At 43.4% G+C, this 27451-nt stretch overlaps 1 protein-coding gene and 1 long non-coding RNA gene across 2 annotated transcripts in view; one reads left to right on the top strand and one right to left on the bottom strand.

Annotated features, from left to right (window-relative positions):
• Nucleotides 1–27451, bottom strand: part of GREB1L (GREB1 like retinoic acid receptor coactivator) — a 255520-nt gene that overhangs the window by 12281 nt on the left and 215788 nt on the right. The window contains 11 exon segments of the mRNA XM_033087644.1: nt 1684–1888; nt 2025–2186; nt 3802–3941; nt 4224–4379; nt 7127–7229; nt 7440–8023; nt 10694–10938; nt 11598–11713; nt 16195–16534; nt 19277–19410; nt 27295–27450. Of these exon segments, the coding sequence (XP_032943535.1) occupies nt 1684–1888; nt 2025–2186; nt 3802–3941; nt 4224–4379; nt 7127–7229; nt 7440–8023; nt 10694–10938; nt 11598–11713; nt 16195–16534; nt 19277–19410; nt 27295–27450 (2341 nt within the window).
• LOC117011895 (uncharacterized) lies at nt 17437–27300 on the top strand. Its single transcript, XR_004421073.1, has 3 exons — nt 17437–17541; nt 25379–25454; nt 27215–27300. It is a non-coding gene; the product is annotated as an uncharacterized LOC117011895 (long non-coding RNA).

Here is a 27451-nt window from a genome sequence, read left to right as displayed (position 1 = left end):
CAAAAAATTTAAAATGGGATTATTATATGATTCAGTAATTCTGCCTCTGCATACATACCCAAAATAATTGAATAGGACCCTGGAGAGAGATTTGTACACCCATGTTCAAAGCAGCCTTATTCACAGTAGCCAAAAGTGGGGAGCAACCCAGGTGTCCATGGATGGGTGAATGGATAAAGACAATGTGGGATGCACATACAATGGAATATTACTCAACCTGAGAAAAGAATTAATAGTACTGAGATTGAGTTTTGCAAGATGAAGAGAGTTCTGGAGATTGGTTGCACAACAATGTGAATATACTGAAATGAACACTGCTGATCTGCACACTTAAAGATGGCCGAGATAGTAAATTTTATATTATGTTTCTTACCACAAGTAAAATACTTAAAAAAATAATTTGCATTTATTTCATATGCATATAGTATATTGGCTTCTCTCTCCCCAAATTTGAAAAAAATGGCAAAACTGGTACAAATTCAATCAGATCTGAGATCGGGAAACTTTTTCACCTAAAGATCAGTAAGGCACAGAAGGGGGTAATTTGAAGGTCATATTCATATAGGAAAAGATTTTAGTTAGTTTGGGGATATGCGGTTTTATGGAGGATAAAGGACCAGCAATATGTAAAAGTCTTAATTCATTTGACTTGAAGTGATAAACATGGAAAATAAATCTGCCTTCAAAACTTAAACCAGTTTTTTGAAAATACTTAATCCCCTATTAAGGCTAAGGTTTAAAGACATGAAACGGAGTGGAAGGAGAACAAGAAAGGAGGAAGCCTAACATGGAAGTGGGAGAGACGAACAGGCAGAAGGAGAGAGAAGTTAAGCGGGAAAAGAAGGGAAAGTGAGAGACCCTGCAGAAGAGGACCCTGTACTGTAGATTTACGGAAACTACTCAGGTCTTGTCTGCTGTTCACTCCAGCCCTGGGCTGGACATTCTTTCTTCCGTCTAAAGTGTCAGTGAGCAGCTCTGATCCTCACCCTTCTGCGACTGCACTGAGGCAGACGCCCAGGGAAGCAGAAGGGAGAAATGAAGACTCAGGATGCAGGAAGCGGCCACACAGTACCGCCCTAAGCACTGGGTCCAGTTCGAGGTTTCCTGCCTGAGTAAGGTAATGAAGGAGTTCTAGTTCTCCCCGGCGCATTACACACCTCTGTAATACACTCGTGTACAAACATGTGTCCTCCCCTCGGGGAAAAAAGCAGGAAAGAATTCATCCAGGCACTTTTAGGATGGCTGCCACAGGCATCAGGATGCTTCAATTCCGGCTGTACGGAAGCCCCTAGAACTTGCCTTGTGCCTTTGAAATGATTAGCAATGTCTCAGGGACCCCTCCAGATGCCTCCAGACTGGAGTGAACTATTGCCTCCCATCCTCCTCAGACCACCCTTCTCACTGCTACCTTCCCGCTGCCAGCGAGCCCAGGGCAGGAACTTCTGCAGCCTACACGTCAAGCCCTTCCCAGGGCGCTCTGCACACTTCTTCACTTACAAGAGACCTTTTTAGTTACTAATCCTCAGTAGTAAAAAGTTCTACAAAACTGCAGATCAAGGAAAAATAAAGAAGTCATCTGGTCAGGAGGGCAGGACACTGCAGAGGCCTGGCGACCGTTGCAAGTTTCACGGCCGGGCATGGAGCTCGGGTTCTCCCAGGCCTCGCCCGCGCCCGGGGCCTTACCCACGCCTGCGTTGTTGAACATGCCGGGCAGCACCAGCATGATGTGGTTGGGCCAGCACTTGCGGTACAGCGGCATCTCGTACTCTTTGACCACCAGCAGGTGCAGGTGGCTGATGCCCTCCATGGCGTGAAAAAGGTTTAGGAGTCCATGCTCATGGCGACCACTGGAAGGAGTGAAAATAGGGCTCTTGACCACATTCAAGTTCTGCTGAAAGAAAAGGAAAACAAAACAAAACCAGAGACCAAAAAGGGAAATTAAAACCCTTGGATTTAAGAAGCTTAGAGAACCTGATGTAGTCCCTGAGGTCTGTCAGCCCTTGTGTCCAGACACTGTCACCCACCTTGTCTGAAACCAGGGGCAGCCGCATGCTCTCCAAGTGTCTGCCCTGCTTGCTGAAGACAAAGTGACTCTCCTTGGATTTGGGGATGATGAAATAAAGCTGCACCTCTTCTCCCAGCATAGAGGAGGAGAACGTGAATGCATGAAGGGTGGAGTCAGACATCTACATTTGCAGAGAAGAAAGGGAGGGAAGGAGTGGAACCTCAGTTTGCAAACTTCCAGGCCACTTGTTAAGGCTGTTCCCAAGAGAAGCAAACTAACCTGAACTTACACATCAACCAGGCCTGGCTGTGTGCGCAACATGGGAAGGGTGCGAAAGGCAAACGCTTCATCTTCTAGAAGCTGCCGCTGACATGAGCCCTGACCTCTTGCCCCTACACAGCCTCTCTGTGGGTGGAGAGGTCCCTGTGCTTTGGCACCGTCTTTGCGGTCCTCATGGTCTCAGAACCATGCCTGCTCATTCTTATGCAGAGGTTAAATGTACCTATGGGACGCCCTGCAAAGTAAATATTCCCAAAGGTACCCAGTTCTGTTCCGTGTGGGTCAGGTCAAATGAATATAAGTACAGTGTTAGGACTGACATCATTAAAATGCCTCTGTGGCCCCATCTTTTCTGGCTATAGTGGAAGCTGAAGAGGTTTGGACAGTCATTTAGCCTAGAAGTCTGGCTTCCAGGAGAGACGATTTGACTCATTGAAGCCAAATTTAAATGGCTGGAAGGTTCACATGCTCTCTCAGTAACCCGTCTCAGTGAATACTAATTCATAAAGGCCTTTACATGCTTTATAATTCAGATAATATGTGGCTTAATAAAAAGAGCATCGATTTTCAGCAACAACTAGAATCCAGGTAGGTTTCCTAAGAGTTCTAACCTAAATATTACATTTCGTACTGTGTTTCCCCGAAAATGAGACCTAGCCGGGCAGTCAGCTCTAATGCATGTTTCGGAGCACAAATTAATATACGTTTGTGCTCCAAAAGACACATTAGAGCTGACTGCCCGGCTAGGTCTCATTTTCGGGGAAACACAGTAGAAAAACAATATGGTAATCTTCCCTTAAATTCTAGTTCATTCTGCTTCACAAGTGTGGGAATATTCTATGTAGTGAGTGCTGTAAGCACATACAAACTATGTAAATAGGGGGTTTTTAATAAAATTCCTAAAAACCTATAATTTATAGATCAGGGGACTTGAATCTTCTATATTCTGTAAAGCAGTGTGAGGGGATTTCAAACGAGCCCACCAAAAGTGTTCAATAACACCAAGTAAGCCAGTGGGATCTAAAAGGTAACTTGTATTAGAAAGGCAGTTTTACAGTATATCCCTTCTAGTTCCCTGTGGGAAAAAGGTGAAGGCCTGGTCCTCAAGAGCAGAAGCCAGTTTGCGGGAAGTCCAAGAGCTTATCCTGGAGGAAGGAATAGCTGTTGTAGGTGCTCAGAGCCAAATAATAAAAATCAAGAAGCTAAAGTGGTGGGAAAGCCATATAATATGGAACTTACTCCCCAGACAGGCACTGGCTACTACTCTCAGTCACATGTAGCCATTTTGATGAAGTGGCTTCAGACACTAAAACGCAGTTTCTTTCCCTCTCTTCCCCTCCCCAGCCCACAATCCTAATAAGCCCAAAGTAATTTTAATCCATCGCTTCACGCATTTGCTCACGAGTGGCTCCATCTCCTAAGTAAGCTATCCTCTGGGGCCTAACCCTGGGAGCCTCCACTCCTCATCCCTTACGTACAAAATCATGTGGGTAAGAGGCACGGGTGACGGGGCTTACCTGGGAGGCAGAGGTGAAGTCCATGTACTGGTGGCACTGCTCGCAGTGATGGAAGGTGTTGTAGGCCGCATACTTGGTCAGCATCATGGACACGGTTGCCCGTTTCCTGGGCTCCTCAGCTTTGGATTCCTTCCTTGCTTCTGTGTACAAAGGGGCCAAAAACCTTCCCATGGTATGCACGAAGCCCTCAGGTTTGGGAGAAAGTCCCCGATTCCCTGAAAGGGCTTCTCCACGGATTCTATAATTTATGCCCTGAGAGGCATGCATGAAAATTAAGAGGTGATGCGTGTGTGTGTGGAGAAGGGAAAAGCAGAGAATGACTTGAGCTGCTGTCAAAGTTCAAACTGCCACCGGCCTCCTGTCCCAAAAGATTTAGGTTCGTCCTTACCAGAGCAGACAAGCCTGACTCCAGTTGCACTGACCTTGTTTAACCCCTGCCAGCTTCTCAGTGTACACCAGGCTCATGAGGCTGTACTTGGGGTCGTGCACACTGAGGTCAAAGGGTATTTTACTGAAGCTCTCGATGTCAGGCCAGGGCTCTCCCTCTGACTGGCTCACTTCGCTGCTTTCACTGTGATCTAGGACAAGAAGAAAGTGTACAGAGCAGGCAGAGACCAGCTTCCCAAGTGTCAGGGACAAGAGGTTTTATGAAACATAAAGCACAGGTGAGGAGACAAAGGCATTTCTAAAATGAGCTTCCAGGTCCCAGGGTGGAGGGAACCAGAAATGTCCTTTCAGACGCATGCGGGGAGGGTTGCTTGCCCTCGCTGGCCCCCAGCGCTACCTCTGCACAACTAGTCCACAAACTCCCAGAGCTCTGAGATCAACTAGTCTCCCGCCGAGCTCCCCAAGTTGCCTTAAAAGCATGTTTAATTCTGTGTGATCTAAGTTCTAGTTGTAGGGTTTTTGGACACCGACAGCCTGAGATTTTAGGGATGCACTGATCAAGACTCCCAATGTCTGCTGTATATTAGCATCACGGAGGGGCTTATAAAAACCCCCGTGCTTGGGCTACACCCCCATCTCCTTTATTACCAGGCACCCGCTGGGTGTTTAAAGCTCCTTAGTGCAGTTCCGATATGCAGTCAAGGCTGAGAACCAGGAGCCCTGGGTTTGAATTCAGATTCTGCCCCTTACTACTCACACCTACTACTCCTTAACTCTCAGGTCCCGATTGTTGGAAGAATTCCAGGTGGTGTGTTTAAAGTGCTCAGACAGTGGCGGGCCCATGGTGGGTATGCACCAGATGACACTTGTTTTTATTAACAAAAAAATTTATAAGATCAAAAAGCTTGACAACTTTCAAAAGAGAAAGGAAGAAACTTTCAAAAGAAAAGCCTAAAGACTAGAAGTACACCGCTTATTATTTTAACACACTGCTTTTTATTTTTATATCCCTGAGCTAAAGATTGCATTTTATTTAAAAGCTAAAGCTTATTCTAGGTTTTTTAAAAAAATGGTGTCATTGTGTGTCTCCAGAGCACCATCGCATTCATCGCACTACAATGGAGAAGGAATGAAGCCAAACTAACAGTGCTTCTCAGGACCAAGGCCAGGCTCACCTGTCATCGGCTGTGCAGACTCGTCACAGCGCATGGAACCGATTAAGGCCCAAGAGCACTGTTATGGGATCTGACTAGAAAATTAAAGGCATCGCTCTCTGTGGTGCCAAGGGGACTTGTGGAAAGTTGTCGGGGTGAAGGGTCCCTCACTCCTTGTTTGCTTGGCTCTGCCTTTCCCTCTTAGTGCCACCCATCCAGGTGGCCACGGGTGTTTGGACGCCAATCGTGAGCTCAGGGCCCCTCTGTGGTGGGCCTGGTGCAGCTCAGCTGGGGACACAAACAAGGAGTTGTGGCCGGGAAGATGGGAGGGGTGGGGGGAGGGGGGGCATATGAATTGGTAAGGAATGGAAAAAGGAACTAAGTGATAATCAATGAATAATATATGGCTGATTTTACCTAGTCTTGCTCTGGACTGAACTAGTCCCTTGGGCTTGTCACAGAACTGGTCAACTTCTGAGGAAAGGCACGTGAGATGAGAGCTCCAAGGCTAAGTGGATAGAAGGTGCCCAGGCCTTTCCCTTTTTCTGGATTCATCTCTGAGGGGCTTGAGAAGAACTTCTGCCTGGTTACCACCGCTGCCGGTCCCCCGTGCCCCTCCAGCAGACAGACAGTTGGTCTGAGGTGTGAGGCCACAGTTTTGAGGTCACACCGTCCTTAGCCATAGAGCTAATGCCGGCTGATCCCTGCTCTGGTCCACGCGAGCCCTGCTGGGCAGGCTGCAGAGCAGAACTGTCCCACAGGTGACAGCTGGGGGCACAGGACGAGGGGGGCTGGAGAAGATTCGATGAAAACCAGACCCCACAGCCCTGACGGACGCTAGCCCCTTCATCTCACTGCAAATGTGAAGGGTTTGTTTATGACCCAGGTTCTGCTCTGCACACACACGCTCTCATTTCACGCGAGTAATCCACATGCCGTCACGCCGACGGAGCCTGCGGTTACCATAGAAGACATACCGACTCACCAGCAGAGGCCTGGGATCCGGAATATAAAACATGCCCCAGACCCTTAAGCAGTAGATAGAACACCACAGTCACATTTTAAACCTGAATAATTTAACCATCTAAGCAGAGCCCCATAAAATGCCTCTTTGTCAGTGTCTCACTGCAAACTGGGGGGCCAGGGGGCCCAAAGAAGGGGAAGCTCCACTCCTGACCTCAGGAAGTTAGCACAGGGCCGCGGTTTACTTACACTCATTTGCCACATGTTACCTTGAACCTCGCTGGAACCCTGCATGTTAGGTGTTACAGAAATCCCAGAAGGCAAAGAAGACCTGGTGTGGGGACAGAGCCCCAGAGAGCAGTTTCCAGTTTCTCGGCCTCACATAGAAAGGTGCTGGCTCGGGTACTAAATGGCCATCGACTGTGATCAAATGGCCGTCAGCTGTAACCAGTGAGCCATTGGCCACTAATATAACTGCCGTGGCTACGCTAACAGCGAATGGGGGCTAGCAAGGAGATGGTGGCTGAGCTAGCAAGAACGGATTGCAGTTAGCAAATGAGGTTGGTTGGCAGAGAGAAGTGGACGGCAGGTTGCAGATCGCGTGGCTCCTGCTTCCTGTGTCTCCAACCCAGCCTCCAGTGAGACTATAGTGGTGTGACTCCCCTACCTATGGCTCCGTGGGTGTTCCTTTTTGGCCTCACTGTATCCTGCGTTCTTATGTGGGGGCTGGGGCTCGGACCCCGCAGGCCACCCCGCACGACACGGGATTTAGTGGTAACGTGTCGCCTCTTTCCCCTGTCCCGCCCAGGTTCAGAGCTCACCCGTGTTGATCTCTCCCTCATCGTGCACGTCCACCTCCAGTAGCCTGATGAGCATGCGGAAGAGGATCCTAAGGAACTGCAAATAGGAGCCAGTCTTTCCGACCTGGTGGAAGCATTTTTGATTGGGGAGGGAGGAGAGAAAAGAGATTTCACACCTGGGCCCTTCCACATCTCCTCCTGCTCTGAGAGGCTGGAGTGTGGTCCTCACTGCTCTGGGTCCCACCCACCCCACCCCACCGCACCCCGAGGGCGTCCTTGGCTGCTTCCCTTCTTGCGGACCCCAGCTGGGGACAGGGCCTTGCCCCTGCCCTACCTGGGGCGGGCCAGTCAGCAGCAGCCGCCGGGGATGGCAGGCCCAGGCGCCGGAGCTGGGGTCCGGCTGGTTGCTGTAGTCGGCGTGGTGCTGCCGAGCAGAGGTCCACTGCCTGTAGTAAAGGGACTGCTCCTCGCTGCTCACGTCCTTGTGCAGCAGCGGCCGCAGGGAGCTCACCCAGGCCACGTCGGCGTGGGGCAGCAGGGACGACGAGGACGGCAGCTTGCCTCCCCGCTGGGAGCCCAGGAGGCTGTAGGCCGCCTTGGAGAGGATCACTATTGGGGGCAGCGAGGCGTGCAGGCCCCTGCAACCTTGGACAGGCCCGCCGGGCCACGGGAGGGCCCGGGGTCCCAAGGAGGAGGAGGATGACGCCAGCGAAGGCTTAGAGGTGGTGCTGCTGGCCATCGGGGGGCCCAGGGAGTCACACTCCTGCTTCAGAGTCTCCCCAGTTCCCACTGTGCCTGTGGAGACCCCTTCATCCAGCCCCACGCTGTTGGCTGAGCTCTGGAAGCTGGGGGTCAGGGGCTGCTTCTGGGACTTGTCTGCTGCGCTGGAAGAGCTCACCCCGTTCTCCATGATGGACCCTGGAAGAGGACAGACAGAGCCCACCCTGTACCTACCCTGTTACCCATGCTTACATGAGTGCCCCGGGCTCCTGGCACTTTTGGGAAGGAGGGCAAGGCCAGGAAACCAGCTGGAACGCGGCTCTGTGTGCCAGCTATAGAAACTGCTGGAAACCTTCCCTTTGCCCTCCCTCTCCAGGCGTCTCCCCACTCTCCTGCCCTGGTTCTCGCTGGGATTGGCCAATGGACACACTAGCAGGAAACGGGATATTTAATCCCTGGCTCCCTCTGCCTGGTCACCAGGGTGGGCTGCCTTTGGCACATGTCAGGCCAGCTTCTCTGGGTCCCAATGACGGCTCCCTCCCCTGGTTTCTTCAGGCCTGAGGTGGTCAGGGAACCCTGGGATTAACTACACCACCTCTCTATAAACAGTCCCGTGATAAAACTCTCCTCCATCACCATGTTTCGCAGAAAATAAGACCTAGCCAGACAATCAGCTCTAATGCATCTTTTGGAGCAAAAATTTATATAAGGTTGGTCTTATTTTACTATGAGACTGGGTATATAATATAATATAACATAGTAATATAACAATATACCCACCTGCCAAACAAACATATTAATGTTTGCTCCAAAAGACGCATTAGAGCTGATTGTCCGGCTAGGTCTTATTTTCAGGGAAACACGGTACCTCGTTCCAGAATCCTGTCCACTACAGGCTCCACATTCAAGTCCTGCTCAAGTGGCACCTCTGGGGTCTGAGGGCTTTACACTCCTGGCTGTGGCTAAGCTGCCCAGGCTGTAGCCTCTTCCGTGGACACCCAAACCAGTGTGGGGAATGTCTCCACGCTGAGGGCGGAAGGCATAACCTCCTCCCAAGGAGGTGTTGCTCTCGCCCAGAGACCCCTGCACATTTGGTCAATTTGCTGCAAATGTGTTTTCCCCCAGTAGGAAAGCCTCTCTTTGGTTTGAGGACACCCCAAAAGCTCATTCCATTTAGGGCTGAAAGCCCTCTCTCGGCTCAGAGTGTTGCTTCCCAGGCATGTAGGTCAAATGCCAGCCTTGGGATACTGTAGAGTAGACGAGTAGTAACTGGAGGTTCCTGAAACCAAGTCACTCCCGTTGCTCATCTGACTTGTGTGTCGAGCCGTCTTGTATGAGAGCTTGCCTCTTTCCTCACGGCCCTGACCATCAGCGTCCACATGCCTGCGCACTTTGGGCAGGGAGCCTCCCGAGGACCCTCCGAGTCAACCCAAGGCTGCAGGGGGGTGGGGGTGGGGAACATGTGTGCTCAGGTGTCCTCGAAGGGAGGGAACCTCTCACCAGCGGAAGGCAAACCATTACCTTTGTGTGAGTTAGTCAGAGCAAGGCCAAGCATATGTGAGCCTTGTGAGGCAGTTCTCGCACTCAGGGGTCGGCCTAAATATAGAGCCACAGGAAGCAAGATGAATTCCCCACCCTCGCCTCTCCCTCACCAATGCTGGTACCCCAAAGCTCCTAGATGTGACATTCCCCCTCCCGTCTGCTACGCTTTCCTATCCTCTGAACCTCTCACCTTTATTTTGAACTGGTCTCAGAGACAAAACTGGGGAGCCTTTAGAGGAGGAGAGGCGGAGGGAGGTACAGCTCTGATCCCTGGCTGAGGGGGACCAGCGGGGCCTCACGCGCTTCTAGGCTGAGGGTCACCATGAAAAGGCAGAAAAACCCAGATAATGGCCTCTTCCGTTCCCACAGGGAAACATCTAACAGCAGCTGAGAGAATGAACAGAAAGACTAGTGCTGCTCTGGGACAGGAACTGGTGTGTGTGTTTGCGTGTTTGTGTCATAGTGACAGAGGACGGAGACCTGGGAAGAAGGAACGGTAATGGTGGTTACCTCCCGTCGTGGGATTTTCATTTCTGAACTTTATACTTTGTTACATTCTCCAAGTTTTCTGTATTAAGCTTTATTACTTTCTTAGTCAGAAAGCAATGAAATAGTGCTGCACTTGCTGTAATACAATTTATCAGAAGAAAATTCACATGGAGCACTGTCAGGCTGTATAGTCTCGCTGCAAGAGGGGGGCTGGCAGCCTGCATGGTGGTCATCAGTCAACCAGCAGCCCCAGCGTAGCCTTCAGGATACAAACACTTGCCATTAAGTCCTTAGAAAATTTTTCCCTTCCTTCCTTCTTCCCTCCCTCCCTCCTTCCCTCCTTCCCTCCCTCCCCTCTTTCTCTCTCTTTCTTTCCTCTCTCTCTCCCTCCCTCCCTCCCTCTCTCCCTCCCTCCCTTCCTTCCGTACAAACACTTTGTGCCAGGTACTAAGCCAGTTAGCACAAACTTACAGCTTCAGGATTTGAAAGGAAAAGAGGGCCTCTGTACAAATATCAGATGCATAATATTCATGAGATGATTAGGAAGGGAAAGATGAAGGGAAATGGTACAGGCTAAGGCTCATAAAATGTATTTACTATATTTTTCCTACGACCAAACTCTTCATTAAATGTTTATCCAGAGTAGTATTTTGTGGCTGTTCAACAATCATGTTCAATAGTCATCTCTCCCGGGTAACTGTGGTCTGGACAGGCTGCCTGAGTCTCTGACGGCTCCTCCGAAAGCTCGAGGGGCTCACGAGAGGCCCATGCCTTCCACATGCCTACCCACCTCCTCACTCCTGTCCCTCGTCCCTTGAAAGAGAAGAAAGTACTGACCCGAGGTCCCAGTGACGGCGCTGCTGTTGCTCTGGGGCCTCTCCAGGTCCATCAGCAGCTCATCGGAGTCGTTCTCGCTCACAGTGGTTCTCTCCTGCTCCTTCCCACTCAGGTCCAGGGCAACAGTGGGCCCCCGGATGACCTCTTTTGAGACATAGCAGCATGCCAGCCCCACCTCCTGCTCCAAGGCCGTGCGAGTTAAATAGCTTGAATCAATTAACCGGAGGTCACAGTACTTCAAAGACCTGCACAAAAGCAGTGACGTTTCTGGTGAGCCCCCTGGCCCTGTGCACGGTGTCGGTGCTGTTAGCATCGTGGGTTTCTGTGCCATGTGATCCTTCATTTAAACCTCAGCTCTGTCACCTCCTAGCTGTGATGACCTCCCAACTAGTTACTTCATTTTCTCCAAGTATAAAATAAAATAACAGTGCCTGGCTCACACGGTTATTGTAAGGAATGAAGGGGATGACACAGGTAAGGCATTTGCAGCAATGCCTGACACACAGTAAGCATTCGATTAATGCTGTTGTTGTCTTCCAATCTGCAGGTCCTTGAGGGGGTTGGGAACAGCAGATAAAGATACTTCATCCAAAAAAAAAAAAAAAGAAAAGAAAAGAAAAAATCCTGGTTTCAGGCTGATGCTTTTCCTCTTGGCCTCTCTGGCTGCCCTGCTTTAATGTATAAACACTTCTCAATGTGGCTATCTGCCATCCCCAAAACTGCTATGTAGGTTATCTCTGGAAAGTCAAAAGAAGAATCAAGGGAGGCTATATTACATGTCTGAAAAAACCTAGTTCTCGTCCCACCTGCCAAACAAATGAGATGCTTAAACATTAGCCAAGTTTTAACCATCAGCTCAGCTGGGTAACTAATGAAAAATGAGAACTAATTATTCACATTGTACCTGGGAAAGGTTTCTCCAAGGGGATCTTTGCCAGTTAGTATCACAATACAAGGCAGACCTTCTAAATCTTGGTATGTCCGAGGGGTCCACTCTTCTGGTTCATTTCCTCGCCAGGTCTGTGGAAAGGGACCCAGATGATAAAGTTAAAACTTATTTAAGTTTCTACCTTTAAAAGATTTCTAGGTCCAGGTTTTATACACATTTGTGCTACCAAATGACTTCCAGTAAGTGTGTGTGTGTGTGTGTGTACATATTTTAATTGCTACTAAAAGGCATACACAAAGCGCTCCAGAGGAACGTGGCCTTTAATTTTATTTCAACAGGGTAAAACAGGAGATCTTGGAACATACCTTGTTTCCCCAAAAATAAGACCGGGTCTTATATTAATTTTTGCTCCAAAAGACGCATTAGGGCTTATTATTAGGGCTTGTTTCTTATTTTTTCATGTACAACAATCTACATTTATTCAAATGCAGTCATGTCATCTTTTTCTGGAACATCGTCATAATGTATTAAATGTGTCTGTCTGCCTGATGATCTTAACTGGGGCTTATTTTCAGGGTAGGTCTTATTTTCGGGGAAACACGGTACTTCATGCACTAGCCACACTGGCCAAAGAAACATACAGTGTGAAATATCCCACCAGGATGCCACCCTTAAAGAAACCCTGATGAAACGACCTGACTCAAGGCTCTTAAATATACTTTCTTCATATAATGGACTGATTGAAGAAGACAGTTTCAGTTGTGAATGATTAATAAAAGAATCTCAACAAATCTCCATGAAATCATGAATCTCCATGAAAACAGACATTTTCACCAAGAAAATCATGAAGTTAGCCACTCCTGATGGTTATTTTTCCTCTTTTTCCCTTTATTGACTTTCAGAATAACTAAGTAATAATTGGCTTAGGGCCCGAAAATGTCCCTCTTCAGAAGGCTAAAAATATAACCAAACCCGGGCCAAGGACAAACCTGTCCCTTCCTTAGAAGAGTACTGTAATTAGCTTATGATTTCATAAAGAATCTGTTAAGCATTAACTTTTCATATACTGGGGGTGCCAAAAAAATGTATACAAGACTTATATTCATCTTTTGTTATAGGTATATATTATTACAATTTTAATACAGTTTTTTCCTTTCTTAAAATGTATAGATATTTTTAGGCACCCTCTGTATATTAACACGTATATACATATATACACATGTTTATCTTTAATAAATGGAAAGTCAATCATGAAAACATGAATATATCAATGAAATGAAAAAAATCTCACCAACTTGAAAGATGTTCAAAAGTGGAAAGATCTTAAGATTTTTCTATTTATAGAGCAGAAAAAAATAGGACTATCTCTCAAGTAGACAAGGTGGTTTCTACCATTTCTTATAAAATGTATAGCATCTAACTATGCTTTATATCAACTTTCTAGCAGAAGTTATAAGATATGAACTGACATTTCTGATAATGCTTTAAGGAACAAAGACTGAGAAGTAAGGTGTTAAGTAATGCATGCAATTTTATTTTAAAATAGACTGGTAGTTTCTTTGCTAAACATAATATGGGATAAAAAGAAATCTAACAGGCAAGAAGTTAATATGATAGGGTTTGAATAACAATTTGTTGATGTCTATAAATATCAGTTTTTAGAAATAAATATACCCACAATTACTCAAATTAGTTCTTCTAATTTGCAAAACTAGAAGAACTGTGACCTTGTTGCTCAATCATTTATCATATATTTGCATACCAAGGGGAAATCAGTGGATCTATATAACTGTTTCTAAGTTTGAGAGACTTTTCTTGTCTTAGAAAATCGATATATCAAGATTTTTTTTTAAATATTAGAAGAAAGGTCTCTATAAAATTCAGTTCTCTACACATTTGTGTGTCAAAGGGAACCATAACATTACTTGATTTAAAGCAAACAATTCTGGAAATAGTGTTCATTTTACTTACAGCCTCCACACTGGACTCATGATATTCCTGACACTGGGATTCTCCCTAAATGTATTTTATCTTTCAGAAACCATCTGTAGGCCATGGTTCTACCAAGAATAATGAGGTTGGGTTACAATGATAGGATTAACAGATGTTATGTTTTACTACACAAGGAGATTTACTTTCAAAAGATTATTAAACAAATCTTGCTTTTATTCCTGACCAATCAGAGCTAGCCAAACCACTGTAAAATGCTTTTCTGTTACATTGCTACTTCTGAGGAGTGATGGCTGCAGCTCCTAGATGGACTGACCATGCCCCAAGGATGATGTCACTGCAGAGGCATTTAAGACAACACAAAAGACTGAGTGAACATTGAGTTCAAGGAAAACATGGGGCTCCAGGCCAAGGAAATCTAATGAAAGCTTCACAGTCCTTCTGGAGGAAATGATTTATTTAGATTTAAACCTTGCATCCTCCAAAAAGCTTGTCATCACTTTTAAGTTAACCACAACACAGAACAGGATAATTAGAGGGAAGCACAAAAAGAAGACCATCTAATAGAAGAAGAGGCATTGGATTTTACCCAAGACTAGAGATAAAAGGCACAGCCATGCCTTCCTGACAATGGTAAAGGATGTTGTTATAACTTAGAAATAAACGGGTGAAGCAGAGACCACCTGGCAAGTGGCCATCTTGCTTAAATTAAGATGTGAACATTTCAACGGGATTTCATATTTTCACTTCCTCATAAATGGAGAGTTTTAACAGGATTTATTAATAGGATCCAGTGGTTTTGAAAATACGGAAATCTCTTTTGTGTGGTTGGTGTCTGGCAGCTACTCATAAAAATTGAGCAATAATGGCTTTGAGAAGTAATTACTTGAGACCCCCTTTGTGTATGGCAGTCTCAGAACAGCAGCTGCACAGAACGGTCACCCTCTAAGAGCCCTGCAGGTGATTCTGATGTGCTGGTTCAGAGCCTCAGGCCTCGATCGTGGTTTTCAAATTATAGCCCAGAGGGGCAGATTATTAGGACCCACTGATTTACACTGACTTATTTAGTCACTGGCACTTTTAAAGGGTCTGAACAAATGACCTGAGAGTCTATGGGTAGCCACACTTGCTTGATCAGTGTCAATGGAGACTCAGAGAAGACCCTGTAGCTTCACATTCTTTTCAATCATCTTCCTGCAACAAGTGTGGGAGACTTTAGAGTGGTGCCAATGATTTGCCTTTCTAGATTCTTCATCATTAGCATTACTGAAATTGTCTCAAGACCTTTGTCTCTATGAGTGAGACTGAAATAAGAGTTTCAGGACACTTATTTGTTAGTCATGCTAGGAATTCTGCTGTAACGTGTCCCGTGAGTATAATTTAAAATGGTGAACATCACATCTATATATGAAATAGAAATGTTACAACTTCCACTAAATATAAGAGTTTCTATTTTTAGATTTATTGTTCCTGTCACTCATCAAGCTAATACATGGTATTTTGTTTGCATTTTGGATTATTCAGTTTAAGTTGGCTAATAGAATACAATGAAAAGGTTTGCATTTGCAAAATGCTTTATGAACACTAAATAATAATCCCAGTATTAGCACCCCTAGAGATCCTCCAACTCCAACTCTTTCATTTTGCAGATGAGAAACTGCAGCCCTGGGTTAAATGCAAATCCCCCAAGACTACTTGATTCTTTTCATAAAATTTGTGCCCAACTAGATTTTTCTTAATACAATTTAGTTTAGTGTGCAGGGTGCAGATACCATGTTAGTCTGACTCAGACATACAGTATCTAGCTAGCTCAGTGCTGTACTATATGTACACAGATGTTTTATTAAATCTTTCTTAATGGCTAGGACACACTGGATTATAAATGTCCCCAGAAAAACCTGAGCAGGCCTAAGTTAGGGAGTTAGGTTAGTTGATTTAGAAACTCGCCCCCTCTGCTGCCTAACAGGAGGTGTTTCGGGAAAGCAGCCAGCCCCAGGCCGGTGTGCTTGCTCATGTACTACATCCCTATCCAGGATGCTTGGATGTCTCGGTCCAGGCCAAGTCTCAGTGCTGAGGGTCAAAGCAAGTTCAAAAAAAAAACACACAAAAAACTGTTGAAGAATCCACATGCAGGAGGGCTTGGGATAGTTCTGCATGAGTACTGAAGATAAAACAGAATATTTTACCAACTCTAGATAAGCCAACAGTCAAGATGGACAGAAGAGAATTAGTGAATTGATGATAAAGACCCCACAGAGGTCTGAGAGAACAACTTTTCCTCCCTTCTTCCTCCCTCCCTTCTTCCCTCCCTCCCTTTCTTTCTTTCTTTTAGAAAATAGATGGCCATGGGCTAAATGCATCTCAAACAAGGTCAATAAACATGGGGCCAAACTGGGTCATCTCATTTTTACACCGGCAGTTGGAGAGCATGGAAGACTAAATGCAGGCACGTGCTAAAAAGGGGGGCTTGGCAGCATCTTAATCAGCTGGTTCCAATTAGGAAACTGAACCTGTCCCTTAGTTGAGTATTAACATTGTCATGAAGATCAGATGGACACATGTGCAAAACCCTATTACACTCAGCCTCTGAGCCACCCACGTGGGGTTCCCAGAAAACAGAAACAAACGGTATTTTGAAGGAGAAGCACGTGTCATTGCTAACCTTCAATCGCGCCACAAAGTGAGTTGCAACACTGACTTCAGAGGCAGGGTTCCCGAGGATGATCTCGAAGCGGTACTGCAGCCCCAGCCTGTCGCGCACTTCCTGCAGCCGCTCCTTGGCCAGCATCGCCAGCTGCACGGAGGGCACCCTGATAATGAGCATGTGTCCCCTGCCACTTTTGGTTTTTCCCGGGGAGCTGATGAGGTCATCCATAATGCTGAGTGTTTCTGGGGTGCTGTGGTCTCGGAGTGACGCCATGGTGGTGAGAGCCATCAGAGCCTCTGAGTACTGCTGGATGAGAAGGTAGCAGCGGACGACCATGCTGTGCAGCCTGGGGTACCTTCAACAGAACACGGGGAGCTAGCACTCGGGCCGCAGGGCCGCCTGGAGCAGTAAGGTCTGCGCGGCAGCCATGCAGACCAAGTGTGCTGGGAAGGGGGTAGTGAGCAGTGATGGGCTTGGGTTCTACAACCACCTCACAGCCCACGTCACTAGCAGGAAAAGTTGAGCTTGCAACGACTGTGAGTCAGAACCTGTTAGGATAGGCAAGCAAGTTAAAGAGGTTTAGGGACGGTCTCATGATCCCAGCTTCTCCAAGGGTGGTCTGTGGACCAGAAGTAGCATCTAGCAGCAAGGGCTCCTGGGATTGTCAGAAACGCCAAATCCCCCACCGCAGACATACCAAATCAGACTCTGTGTCCTGACAAGAGCCACGGGTGATTTGTAGGCACATTAAATTTTGAGAAGCTCTGGTCTAGTCAGGTTAATTGTCATAACGGATCATCCCTGGATCCTAACCTTTTGCTGGTGGCATTGGGTTAGAATGGCGGTACTGTCAGCTTATTTCTTTGATACTTAAGATTACAGCAAGGAAACTGAGATTTTAATATCATGTCTGTAGAGTATTAGACATAAAAAGAGTAATTATTATTACTAATTTGAGATTAGCCCCACAGCAGTAACTGTATCTTCCCATAAAATGTGCCTTGGTGCTGGAGAAAACTTGGAGCTGGAGAAATAGCACCCCCTAGTGGTGTAGCCTCCTATCACCTGAGCCCTGCTCAGCAAAGGGAGCCTGGCAAGGGCTGGAGTGTCCTGGCTTCCCTCAAACGCCATAGTACAGCACTACCCTCACCTCACCCCCCGCTGGACTACCAGGTAAGAGGATCACTTTGTTCAAACTGGCAGTTTTTACAATTACCGGGCAGGCAGAAAATAAATCTCTCATTCTGTGCTATTCCTCAGAAAGCTGGGCTTGCTGATAAAATGAGCAGAAATGCGCGAAGCCGACCCACTTGCAGGCATAAAGAGGTCCTGGTCAAGAAAGTAGGCACTGGGAAAATGAGGGTGAGTTTGTGAACTTTCTTCCTGGTTGCCAGCTGGTAGCACATGCAGTAGCCTAGCAGCTGGTAGGCCAATGAAGGATTTCACCTTTGTCCCACTTTATAATTCTATTTAAAGTAAAACAAGTGGTTCACTGTCCTTTCACAGAAAAGCCCAGTTTCAAATACCAACTAGGGTCATCAAATGAATCGTGTGGTTTTGAAGTACTTCAGAGTTGGAAAGGATCATAGATTCCCTGGATTCTGACCACTCCACCTTCTCGTAGGAGAATGAGTTAAGGGGCTGAGAGAAATTCAGCTACTTGCAAAGATCATCCCACTGCTCAGGGACAGAGCGGGGTCTAGATTTCACTCAGGTCTCTGACAATGTCTTCTTACATTGCAAGGATTCAGTACATTGGGGAAAAGTGAAGAAGTCCTTAGGTTCAATCAGTCCTCAGCCAGTCCCTTCAAGTGTTCAATAAATCATAGCTATTATTAGCCTGGGGTGACTGGGTTGGGGGAAGTAAGCACAGATGATCCATGTTTAAAGCTCAATGTTTTTTGCTGGGCCATGTAGGAAAACCAAAGTTAGAACAAAAGATTACTTTGATATATAAGCGTTTAGACTTCACACTCTGAAAGAAGCATGAACATAGACGTGAATAGTTTTTCCCATCTATTGTTTGCATTAAACTGTAATTGTAGTTTTGCATTACCAAAGCTGGTAACAGAAATTGATGGGATCATCCATTGAAATACCAGTTATGAAACTCTGATGTTACTGGAAGGAAGATACATTCCAAGCTGGCAGATGGAACGGGTGGGTGGGAAACACTTAAAGGGAAGACACATGGGCTGATTTGGAAATCTAAGATCACATGTGCTGTGACAGGATTAATGCCTCAGTGTCAGTTAAGTCCTCAAATCCAACAGCTGCAAAAATATAAAATCCGACTCCTGATGCAGCATTATAATTTGCTGGGTAAGATGAACCCACCTGTCCTCGTTTTTACTTCTCTTTCTTTTTTCTTAGCAAAGTTACATGGCAGGTTGTTACACAGACGGCTTGTGATGGACTGGAACCAGTTTTAACCGCAACTGGTGCTCCATCATTGGATGAGCAGACAGAATATCGTTGGGGAGGGCCGGGAGGGACTTCTACTAGGTCAGGCAAATTCTAATGCTTCTCCCTACTCTTTGAGTCCGTGATTCAAGATCAGAGAGGAAAATACAGGAAAACCCTTTACTCTTCCAGAGTTTGACCTGGAACTGGGGGATAAAAAGAAGGCAGAGGAGAGAGAAGTGCCATGGTCCTTCCCTCCCAAGGTTGAGGACTGGAGAATGGACACAAGGAACTGAACTCGCTTAAATGATCTGATTGTGCCTTAATTTTCTCCAGCCTACACTTCAAATCTCTCATAGTCAAGTTTAGTTTTTACCAGGCCATTGAAGGGTATTTGCCTGTGGAGGAGAAAAAAGGGAAAAATGTAAAAGCGTGAAGCATGCTTGGGAGATGATTCGGGGCATGGAAAGTGGTTGTAAGTCCTACTGTTAGTCACTAGTTTCCTTTGTTGATCTTGGATGATCATAAAAAACTCATGTGCATAAAAGGTCATCTTAGGAAAGACTATTTTTATTCTGCCTTCACATGTCAACTGCACAGCTGGGGCTCTACCAAACTCCGGTGACACTAACACAAAAGACTTTGGGCTATTTTAGGTACACAGCTAAGGGACAGATTGAAGGCTTTTACTTACCTCTCTAAGAGTGTGTTCACCATTTTTTCAAAAGTCTCGTCACATCTCAGAAGTGGGCTTGTGATCCCCCACAGTAGAGACTTACTGTACTCATTCAAGCCGAAGTACAGCTTCTCCTCACAGCTCATGTCCTCCTGATTCAAAACACAGAGCAAAACTCAGTGAGGACAGAATAAAATATGTCTTGTTTTCTAGGGGGGGAACAAACCCTGTAATATGTTATTTCCTAGAAGGTTAAAACAATTGTGAATAAACAAGTGGGACTAGAGCAAACTAAAAAGCTCCTGTACAGCAAAGGAAACCATTAATACAATGAAAAGGCAACCTATGTAATGGGAGAAAATATTTGTAAATCCTATTATCTGTTTAAGGGGTTAATATCCAAAATTTATAAAGAACTCACACAACTCAATAGCAGGGGGAAAAAAAAAGAACCCATATAATCCAACTAAAAACTGGGCAGAGGAACTGAAAATTTTCTAAAGAAGACATATGAATGGCCAACAGGTACATGAACAGATGCTCAACATCACTCATCATCAGGGAAATCAAATCAAAACCACAATGAGATATCACTCCACCTGTTAGAATGACAATTATCAAAAAGACAAACAATAACAAGTGTTGGTGAGGATGTGGAGAATAGGGCACCCATGTGCCCTATTGGTGGAAATTTAAATTGGTACAGCCACTATGGAAAACAGTATGGAAGTTCCTCAAGAAATTAAAAGTATAGCTACCACATGATCCAGCAATTCCACTTCTGGGTACATATTCAAAGGAAATGAAAATAATATATTGAAGAGACATCTGAACTTCCATCTTCACTCTTCACTGCAACATTATTCACAATAGCCAAGATATGGAAACAACCTAAGTGACCATCATGGATGAATGAATAAAGATACATATATATGTTTGTAAATGTATATACGAATACATATACGAATATTATATATATATGCATATATACGAATATTATTCAGCCATGAAAAAGGACATCCTGCCATTGTGATAAACGTGGATGGACCTTGAGGGCATTATGCTAAGTTGAAATAAGTTAGACAGAGAAAGACAAATAATGTATTTTACCAACCTAGTGTGGAATTAAAAAAAAAAAAAAACCAACCAACTCAAACCCATAGAAACAGAGTAGAATAGTGGCTGCCAGGGGCTAGAAGGCTGGGGACATTGGGAGAGGTTGGTAATAGGGTACAATCTTGCAGCTATAACATGAATAAGGCTTGAGGCTCTAACATATAACATGGTGACTATAGTTGAGAACACTATATTATACAATTGAAATTTGCTAAGCAAGTAGAAGTTAAATATTCTTATAAAATATGTGTAAATAGTGATGGATGTGTTAATTAGATGGGAGGAAATCCTTTCATAATATATACATATATCAAATCATCACAATGTACACTTTAAATATCTTACAGTTTTGTTAATTATACCTCAATAAAGCTGACAAAAAATGTTTCATTATATAACCTGGTACTAACTCTAAAATAATCTCTGAGGCATAACTGAATTTTCTTTTTACTTCAAATAAACTTAATATGTTAATAGTGGAATGTTGACATTGCTATCTTAGGACAGAGGGTAACTACATAGATTGACTTGTTTTCTCTTTCTTTTGTTCAGACATTTTCAGAAGAATCACATGTTTTAGACTGGTACTGTCACAAGGTCAGATTTTTTTTCCACTCTCAAAGCAGATCTCTCTATACTGATACATATGCTTTCTATAGAACTCTCTGGAGATTGACAAACTGAAAACCTCCTCAATTAAAGAAAACTTTTCTGGTATCACTTGATGATAATTCATAAAAGTTTATTCTTTTACAAACAAAGTTTATTTTAAAAGTGGAATATACACTTTTCCACCTTCTTAAACACAATGCACTGTATTTATCCCCCTTTTTGATGACTCAGTCATCACTATGGAAATGAATAACTATTTTGGGATGTGACACAGATTCCCTCAGAGGATCCTAACATATCTGACAAGCCGCTTGTCCTTAAACTCAGTAGACCCAGAATACTCAATAAGCTTTCTCAGTTCATGTAGCTGGTGTTTTTTTCTTTTTTCTTTCCTCTTTTGTACATAACTTTTCCACAGTCATTTCTTCCTGTTATGTTGCCTGTGCATTTTCATCTCACATTTATTTGTTATGCATTATGTGTTGACATTTTTCTTTAAACAGCCTCCAACTCATTTCATAAAGGTAATACAGCAGCTTAAAATGTGTAAGATAAAAATGAATTAGGCAATCAGAGAAAAAAAGCAAGGATAAGAAAAATAAAATTGGGCCAGGAATAAAGTGAGTTCTCTCAGAAATACATATCAGAAACATCTGCATGTTTTGTTAGAAGTCGGCTACAAATATGGTTCTGAGTTTTTTAGTAACCCATCCAAAGAGATGAGCAATTGTGTGATTTATAAGGTCATTAAGATAAAAATAAAGTACTATTTAATTGACAGCTTTTAATTTTTTGAGGTCCCCCAAACCAGGAATTCTGCTTCTTGGAACAGGGTCTTTTTTGAGAGTAAATATGCTTTATTTATGTTCTTACAAATAAAGACCTGAAAATGTTCTTAGAAATCCCGGAACCTTAGAGCACAGATTGAGTGACATCTATTGTTTATTTGTTTGCTTGTTTTATGCTAAGTTCTTGGCTGTGTTCTAGATAATTATGTCAAATAAGTCATTTAGGATAAAAAAGTCATTCATCTGAGTTTTCCTCCTTATCTGGAGCTGGCACAGAGTTAGTGGAAGTTTTCTCTCGTATGAGCTTGATCTTTAAACTCCTTCTCATCCTCGGTCTTGTTTCTTTGGGAAAATATAAAATCCTCCTCCAAGCCTGCTCCTTTTCCTGATGCAGCATTTTAACTTGCTGGTTAGGATATATCCACCTATTCTCATTTTTCTCTTTCTCTTTCTTTTTTCTAAGCAAAATTATAGGACAGGTTGTTAAATGATGGTTTGTGATCAATTGGAGCCAGTATGGGTTTTAAGAACCAGGGCTACTAAAGCTAAGAATTAGAAGTGAATAGTTTCACCAATTTGTTATGTTTACATTAAACTGTAACTATAGTTTGTATTACAAAAGTTGTCATAGAAATTAAGGGGACCATCCTTTAAAATATGAGTTATGAAACTCTGAATGATGTTACTCTAAAGTAACATGATCATGCTAAGGAAAGTAAGCCAGATGAAAAAAGTCAAGAGCCATACGATTTCAATCATATGTGGTATATAAAACTGAAAGCACAAATGAACAACTAAGACAAACAAATACTTATAGACACAGACAATGGTATAGTGGTTACCAGAAGGAAAATGGGATGGGGGAGGTAGAAGAAGATAAAAGGGGGTCAAATATATGGTGATGGAAGGAGACTTGAATTTAGGTGGTGAACATGCAATGCAATATATAGATGATGTATTATAGAATTGTATACTTGAAACCTATATAATTTTATTAACCAATGTCACCCCAATAGAGTTAATAAAATTTAAAAAAATTAAATAATAAAGAAACATATATCACCAAGTATCACAAATCATAAAAATGATTTAGTGAAGCCTTATGTCTTTGGGGAAAATGTTCCACCTCTTTAAAAAAAAATCCTCCCCCCTCCAAAAGTCCTGTCTGTGCAGTGACCCCACGCTGCAACTCTCCCTGTCTTTTCATTGCTGTCTCTGCTTTTCCTCCAGCCAAACACTTTGCTGTATGGACACTATTCCCTGGAAGGTCACCAAGGACTCCCGAAGCCAAATCCAGTGGCATTACGTGTCAGTCCTTGCCCTCACTGCCTTCGTGGCAGTTTTCTTCATTATTTTCTTCCATAATTTTATCCACACAAGCTGCTTCAGTGATTACTGTTTTGAAAAAATATTTCAAATCCTCACTATAAAGCCCAACTCCAAACTCCAACTTTTCGTGTGCAGTGGTGCACGCACTTCAGTCTTAGCTCATTAAGATCCGTCTTGTCTGTCCTCCATGGTCAATCTTCCTCCTGACTTCTAACTAAAGGCAGCGCCTCAAGCATCTCTAACTCTTCCCTCTTCCTCAATAAACAAATCCTAGAAAAGTTACTATTTCTTCCATTCTTTTTTATTGTCAAGACCACTATTCTGAATTTAGGTATTTGTTAATTCTAACCCGAATTATCAGAGAAGTCAGATGACTGATCTCCGCATTTCTATCCATGCTGATTTAGCCTCTATAGTTAATGAACGGCCTTAAAATGCAGCCTCTCAATGTCTTCTAAAACTGAACAAATTTGTACCCTATGACCCAGCCATTACACTGGAAATGCATATATACATATATATGTCTGCTAAAAGGCATGTGCTAGCATGTTTCTAGCAGCACTGTTTGAAATAAATGAATAGGATGAATCGATGAATTGTGGTGGAGTCACTCAGTATAATCTATATATAGCAATAAGAATGAATGTTTTATGACTCATGCAAAGTGTAGAAGAATCTCACAAATAATGTTGAGCAAAAGAAGCCAGATACAAAAGAATGTATACTGCATGACTCCATTTATATAAAGTTCAAAACCGGGCAAATCAAACCTATGGTGTAAGAGGCCAGAGAGCGTTGCCCTTTGGTAGGGGAGTGCCCGGCTTCTGGGGTGGTGGTAATGTCCCATTTCTTCATCTTGGTGCTGGTCCCATGGGTGTGTTCGGTTTGTAAAAATTCATTGAGCTGTACATTTAGATTGTTAATATAAAAAATGAAAGAAATATGTATATTCTGATATTTCCAATAATACTATCCCTTTGATAAAAAAATGTTAATGCCTGTGTAATAAGTGTACACTTTGCCAGCCTGGCACTCAGTGGTTCCATATGTATATTTCCAGGTTTCTTTCCATCCCACTAAGTAGTCTCTGAAAAAAGCTGATGTTTCCTCCTCCTGTGGCTCCGCCCAAGCTGTCTGCTGCCTGGAGCGGCTGCTTCCCATCTGTGCGCTCTGTCCTCCCCCTGTTCCAAAGCTCATCCTCAGTGCTCTCTCCTCCGTGTCACCTGTCAAATGAATGGGACTTCTTCCTTCTTTCAACTCCTAGAGCATTTCGGTTTTTTGAAATTGTCTTATTCTATTTTGGGTTTGTTTAATGGGTTTTTTTGTGTGTTTTTTTGGACAAATAAAAATTATACATATTTAAGGTTATACAACTTCATTTTTTTTAAATGAGATATAATTGACATATAATATTATATTAATTTCAGGTATACAACATAATGATTGAATATATGTATATATTGTGATTTGATATATATATAGTGAAATGATCACAATAACATCACTACACATAGTTACAATTTCTTTTTTTTGTGGTGTGAACTTTTAAGATCTACTCTCTTAGCAACTTCCAAATATACCATACAGTACTGTTAACTATAGTCACCATACATTATATTACATTACGTCACCAGGACTTATTTATAGGTAAAAGTTTGTACCTTTTGATCACCTTCAACGATTTTGCCCACCCCCCAGCCCAGCCTCTGGCAGTCACCAATCTGTGTTCTCTGTCTGTGTCTTATTCTACTTTGGATAATAGTCACTTTGATGTGCACTTGCTTTGTCCCCTAAATCATCAGCTCTTTGCGTGTTCTTGGAAAGAACCAACACAAGCCAAAAGTGCTTAATGATATTTTTTGAGTTGAGTTTCTTTGATTTTCCCAATTACTCCTTCTTTAGGACACTGGCATTAGGATAACTAAAGGAGGCTAATTGGTAGGAGCTTCTCCCCTACATGGCTAAAGGTGTTGTTATAAATTAGATTCCATGTTTTTACCTTTCTCTTTTCCATCTCAATTTCATAGGAATGATTTAAAAAAAACAAAAAACTTTAATTAGAGTATAATAACTCTCCATCTTTCAATTATTTTGAATATAATCCTGGGTATCATATCTTTAATCCATAAATACTTCACTAGACAGCTCTAAGAACTTTAAGAAAAACATAACCACAATACCGTTATTATTATACCTAAAAAATTAACCGCAATCCACAAGAATGACTGTTAACGAAAATTATTTTAAGACTTTTTCTCTTATTACATCATGTCAGGAGAAGATAAAGGGCAGAAGCTGAGTCCTTCTTCCTATCATGGGTGTGATTCCTCTGGAAAGACTGAAGTAACAAGGTAAGTTAGGATAGTTCTCTTTTCCCCGCAACAATGTACTGAAACTTCACATTTCGCAGGAGAACTATCTGTTGGATTAAAAAAAATTTTTCCTTTCCTCAGTTCAATTAGCAATCCATTCTGTGTCAGGGCAACTCCTTGGGAAGCCCACAGTTTAGCATCCCTACACTTTAGCAGCAAAGGAACTGTGGTAGCCTCTTGTCTCACCCATGACTTGACCACCCAGTTAATGGACGGAGCTGAGGTGGAAAAGATACCAACAAAGTAAAAGCTCAAAGCAGCCTGGACGTGATAGGGAACACACGAGGTAGTTCTCATAAGGGAGAAACTGTCGACACCCAGGCGAATCAGCGACCTGAGCTTGCTTTACTGCAAAGAACAAGCCAATACTCAGAGAAGAGCCAAGTCAGGGAAACTGACCTACTTCATGTCAGAATAAAATGCATTGGGTTCATAAAATAATAGTCATTCTTGTGTAAGACATTTCTGGCATATTTTACTTAAACATGTTTATTTAAAAATATCCAATATGTTCAATGTTTTAAAATGAAGGATCCATTGCTTACTGGTTAATATTTATTGTTTTTTTTAATGAAACTCTTATTTCTTTTCTTTGATAGTATATTTAGCATACAGTTTATAGGTGACAGAAAATATTTTTCAGGTATTAGAGATTGGAGCCAAAAAATATAAAGACTTGAATATGTACAATGTTGCCAAGGCTATTCTCAACTCATTAAATGCCACTACTAAGTAAACTCACACTACCATCATCCTCTGTTTCAACCAGAAATATGTGAGAACTGATTAAAAGGAAAAATCCAGTTCCTGGGGAGAATGAAATAATTAACAGTGATACAGATCACTAAGACTAAAACATGACAGAGAAGCCATCCAAGAGGACAATGAAATTTCCAGGTCTCAGATTGAAATTAATCAGTTAACGTCACAAAGATAAGTTAGGGTATTAATGATATAGTCAGATAACATCACATTTTGGGGGGAAAACTATATAGGATGGATAATTTTGTATCTACATGATAACCAAAAAAGAACCACCTAATCAAATGTATGTACGGGTCTGACAATTAAGTTCGTGAACTTGTTACAATGATGTTGCTAACCTTTTTTGATATCAGAGGGATTATTCATTATGAATTCATACCAACTGGACAAACAGTTAACCAAGTTGACTATTTGGAAGTGCTGAAAAGGCTGCGTGAAAAAGTTAAACGACCTGAACTTTTCGTCAACAATTCATGGCTTTTGCATCATGACAATGCACCAGCTCACATGGCACTGTCTGTGAGGGAGTTTTTAGCCAGTAAACAAATAACTATTGGAACACCCTCCCTACTCACCTGATCTGGCCCCCAATGACTTCTTTCTTTACCCAAAGATAAAGGAAATATTGAAAGGAAGACATTTTGATGACTTTCAGGACATCAAGGGTAATACGATGACAACTCTGATGGCCATTCCAGAAGGAGTTCCAAAATTGCTTTGAAGGGTGGACTAGGTGCTGGCATCAGTGCATAGCTTCCCAAGGGGAGTACTTTGAAGGTGACCGTAGTGATATTCAGTAATGAGGTATGTAGCACTTTTTCTAGGATGAGTTCGCGAACTTAATTGTCAGAACTCTGTTCTTGTAGGACACTGCTCTAGTTTTGGTCTTATGGTAATTGTAATTCTATGAAACTTTTAGAAAACATATCATTATGTTAGTTAGATTTTTAACTCCTGTGCCTCCATTTTACAAGCCATGACCATCTTTCCTCACAAGATTCTGCACCGGGAAACTAAGAACATCACTGTGTCAGAGAGTAGAACAGAGACTCACCATGCTGTCCAGCTGTATCCAGTGAACCTCATTGCTGGAGCTGATTCGGGACTGTTGGGTCTGCAGAGTGTACGGGAAGGAGCTAACCTGGAGCACCAGCAGGTTGAAAGCTTCCAGAACTTCTCTGCAATTAATGACTCTATCAGCCAATCCATGT

Source organism: Rhinolophus ferrumequinum, chromosome 19 (assembly GCF_004115265.2).
Source record: "Rhinolophus ferrumequinum isolate MPI-CBG mRhiFer1 chromosome 19, mRhiFer1_v1.p, whole genome shotgun sequence".
Taxonomy (NCBI): Eukaryota; Metazoa; Chordata; class Mammalia; order Chiroptera; family Rhinolophidae; genus Rhinolophus; species Rhinolophus ferrumequinum.
Note: the sequence above shows the minus strand (reverse complement) of the source record. Positions and strands in the feature narration are given on the sequence as shown.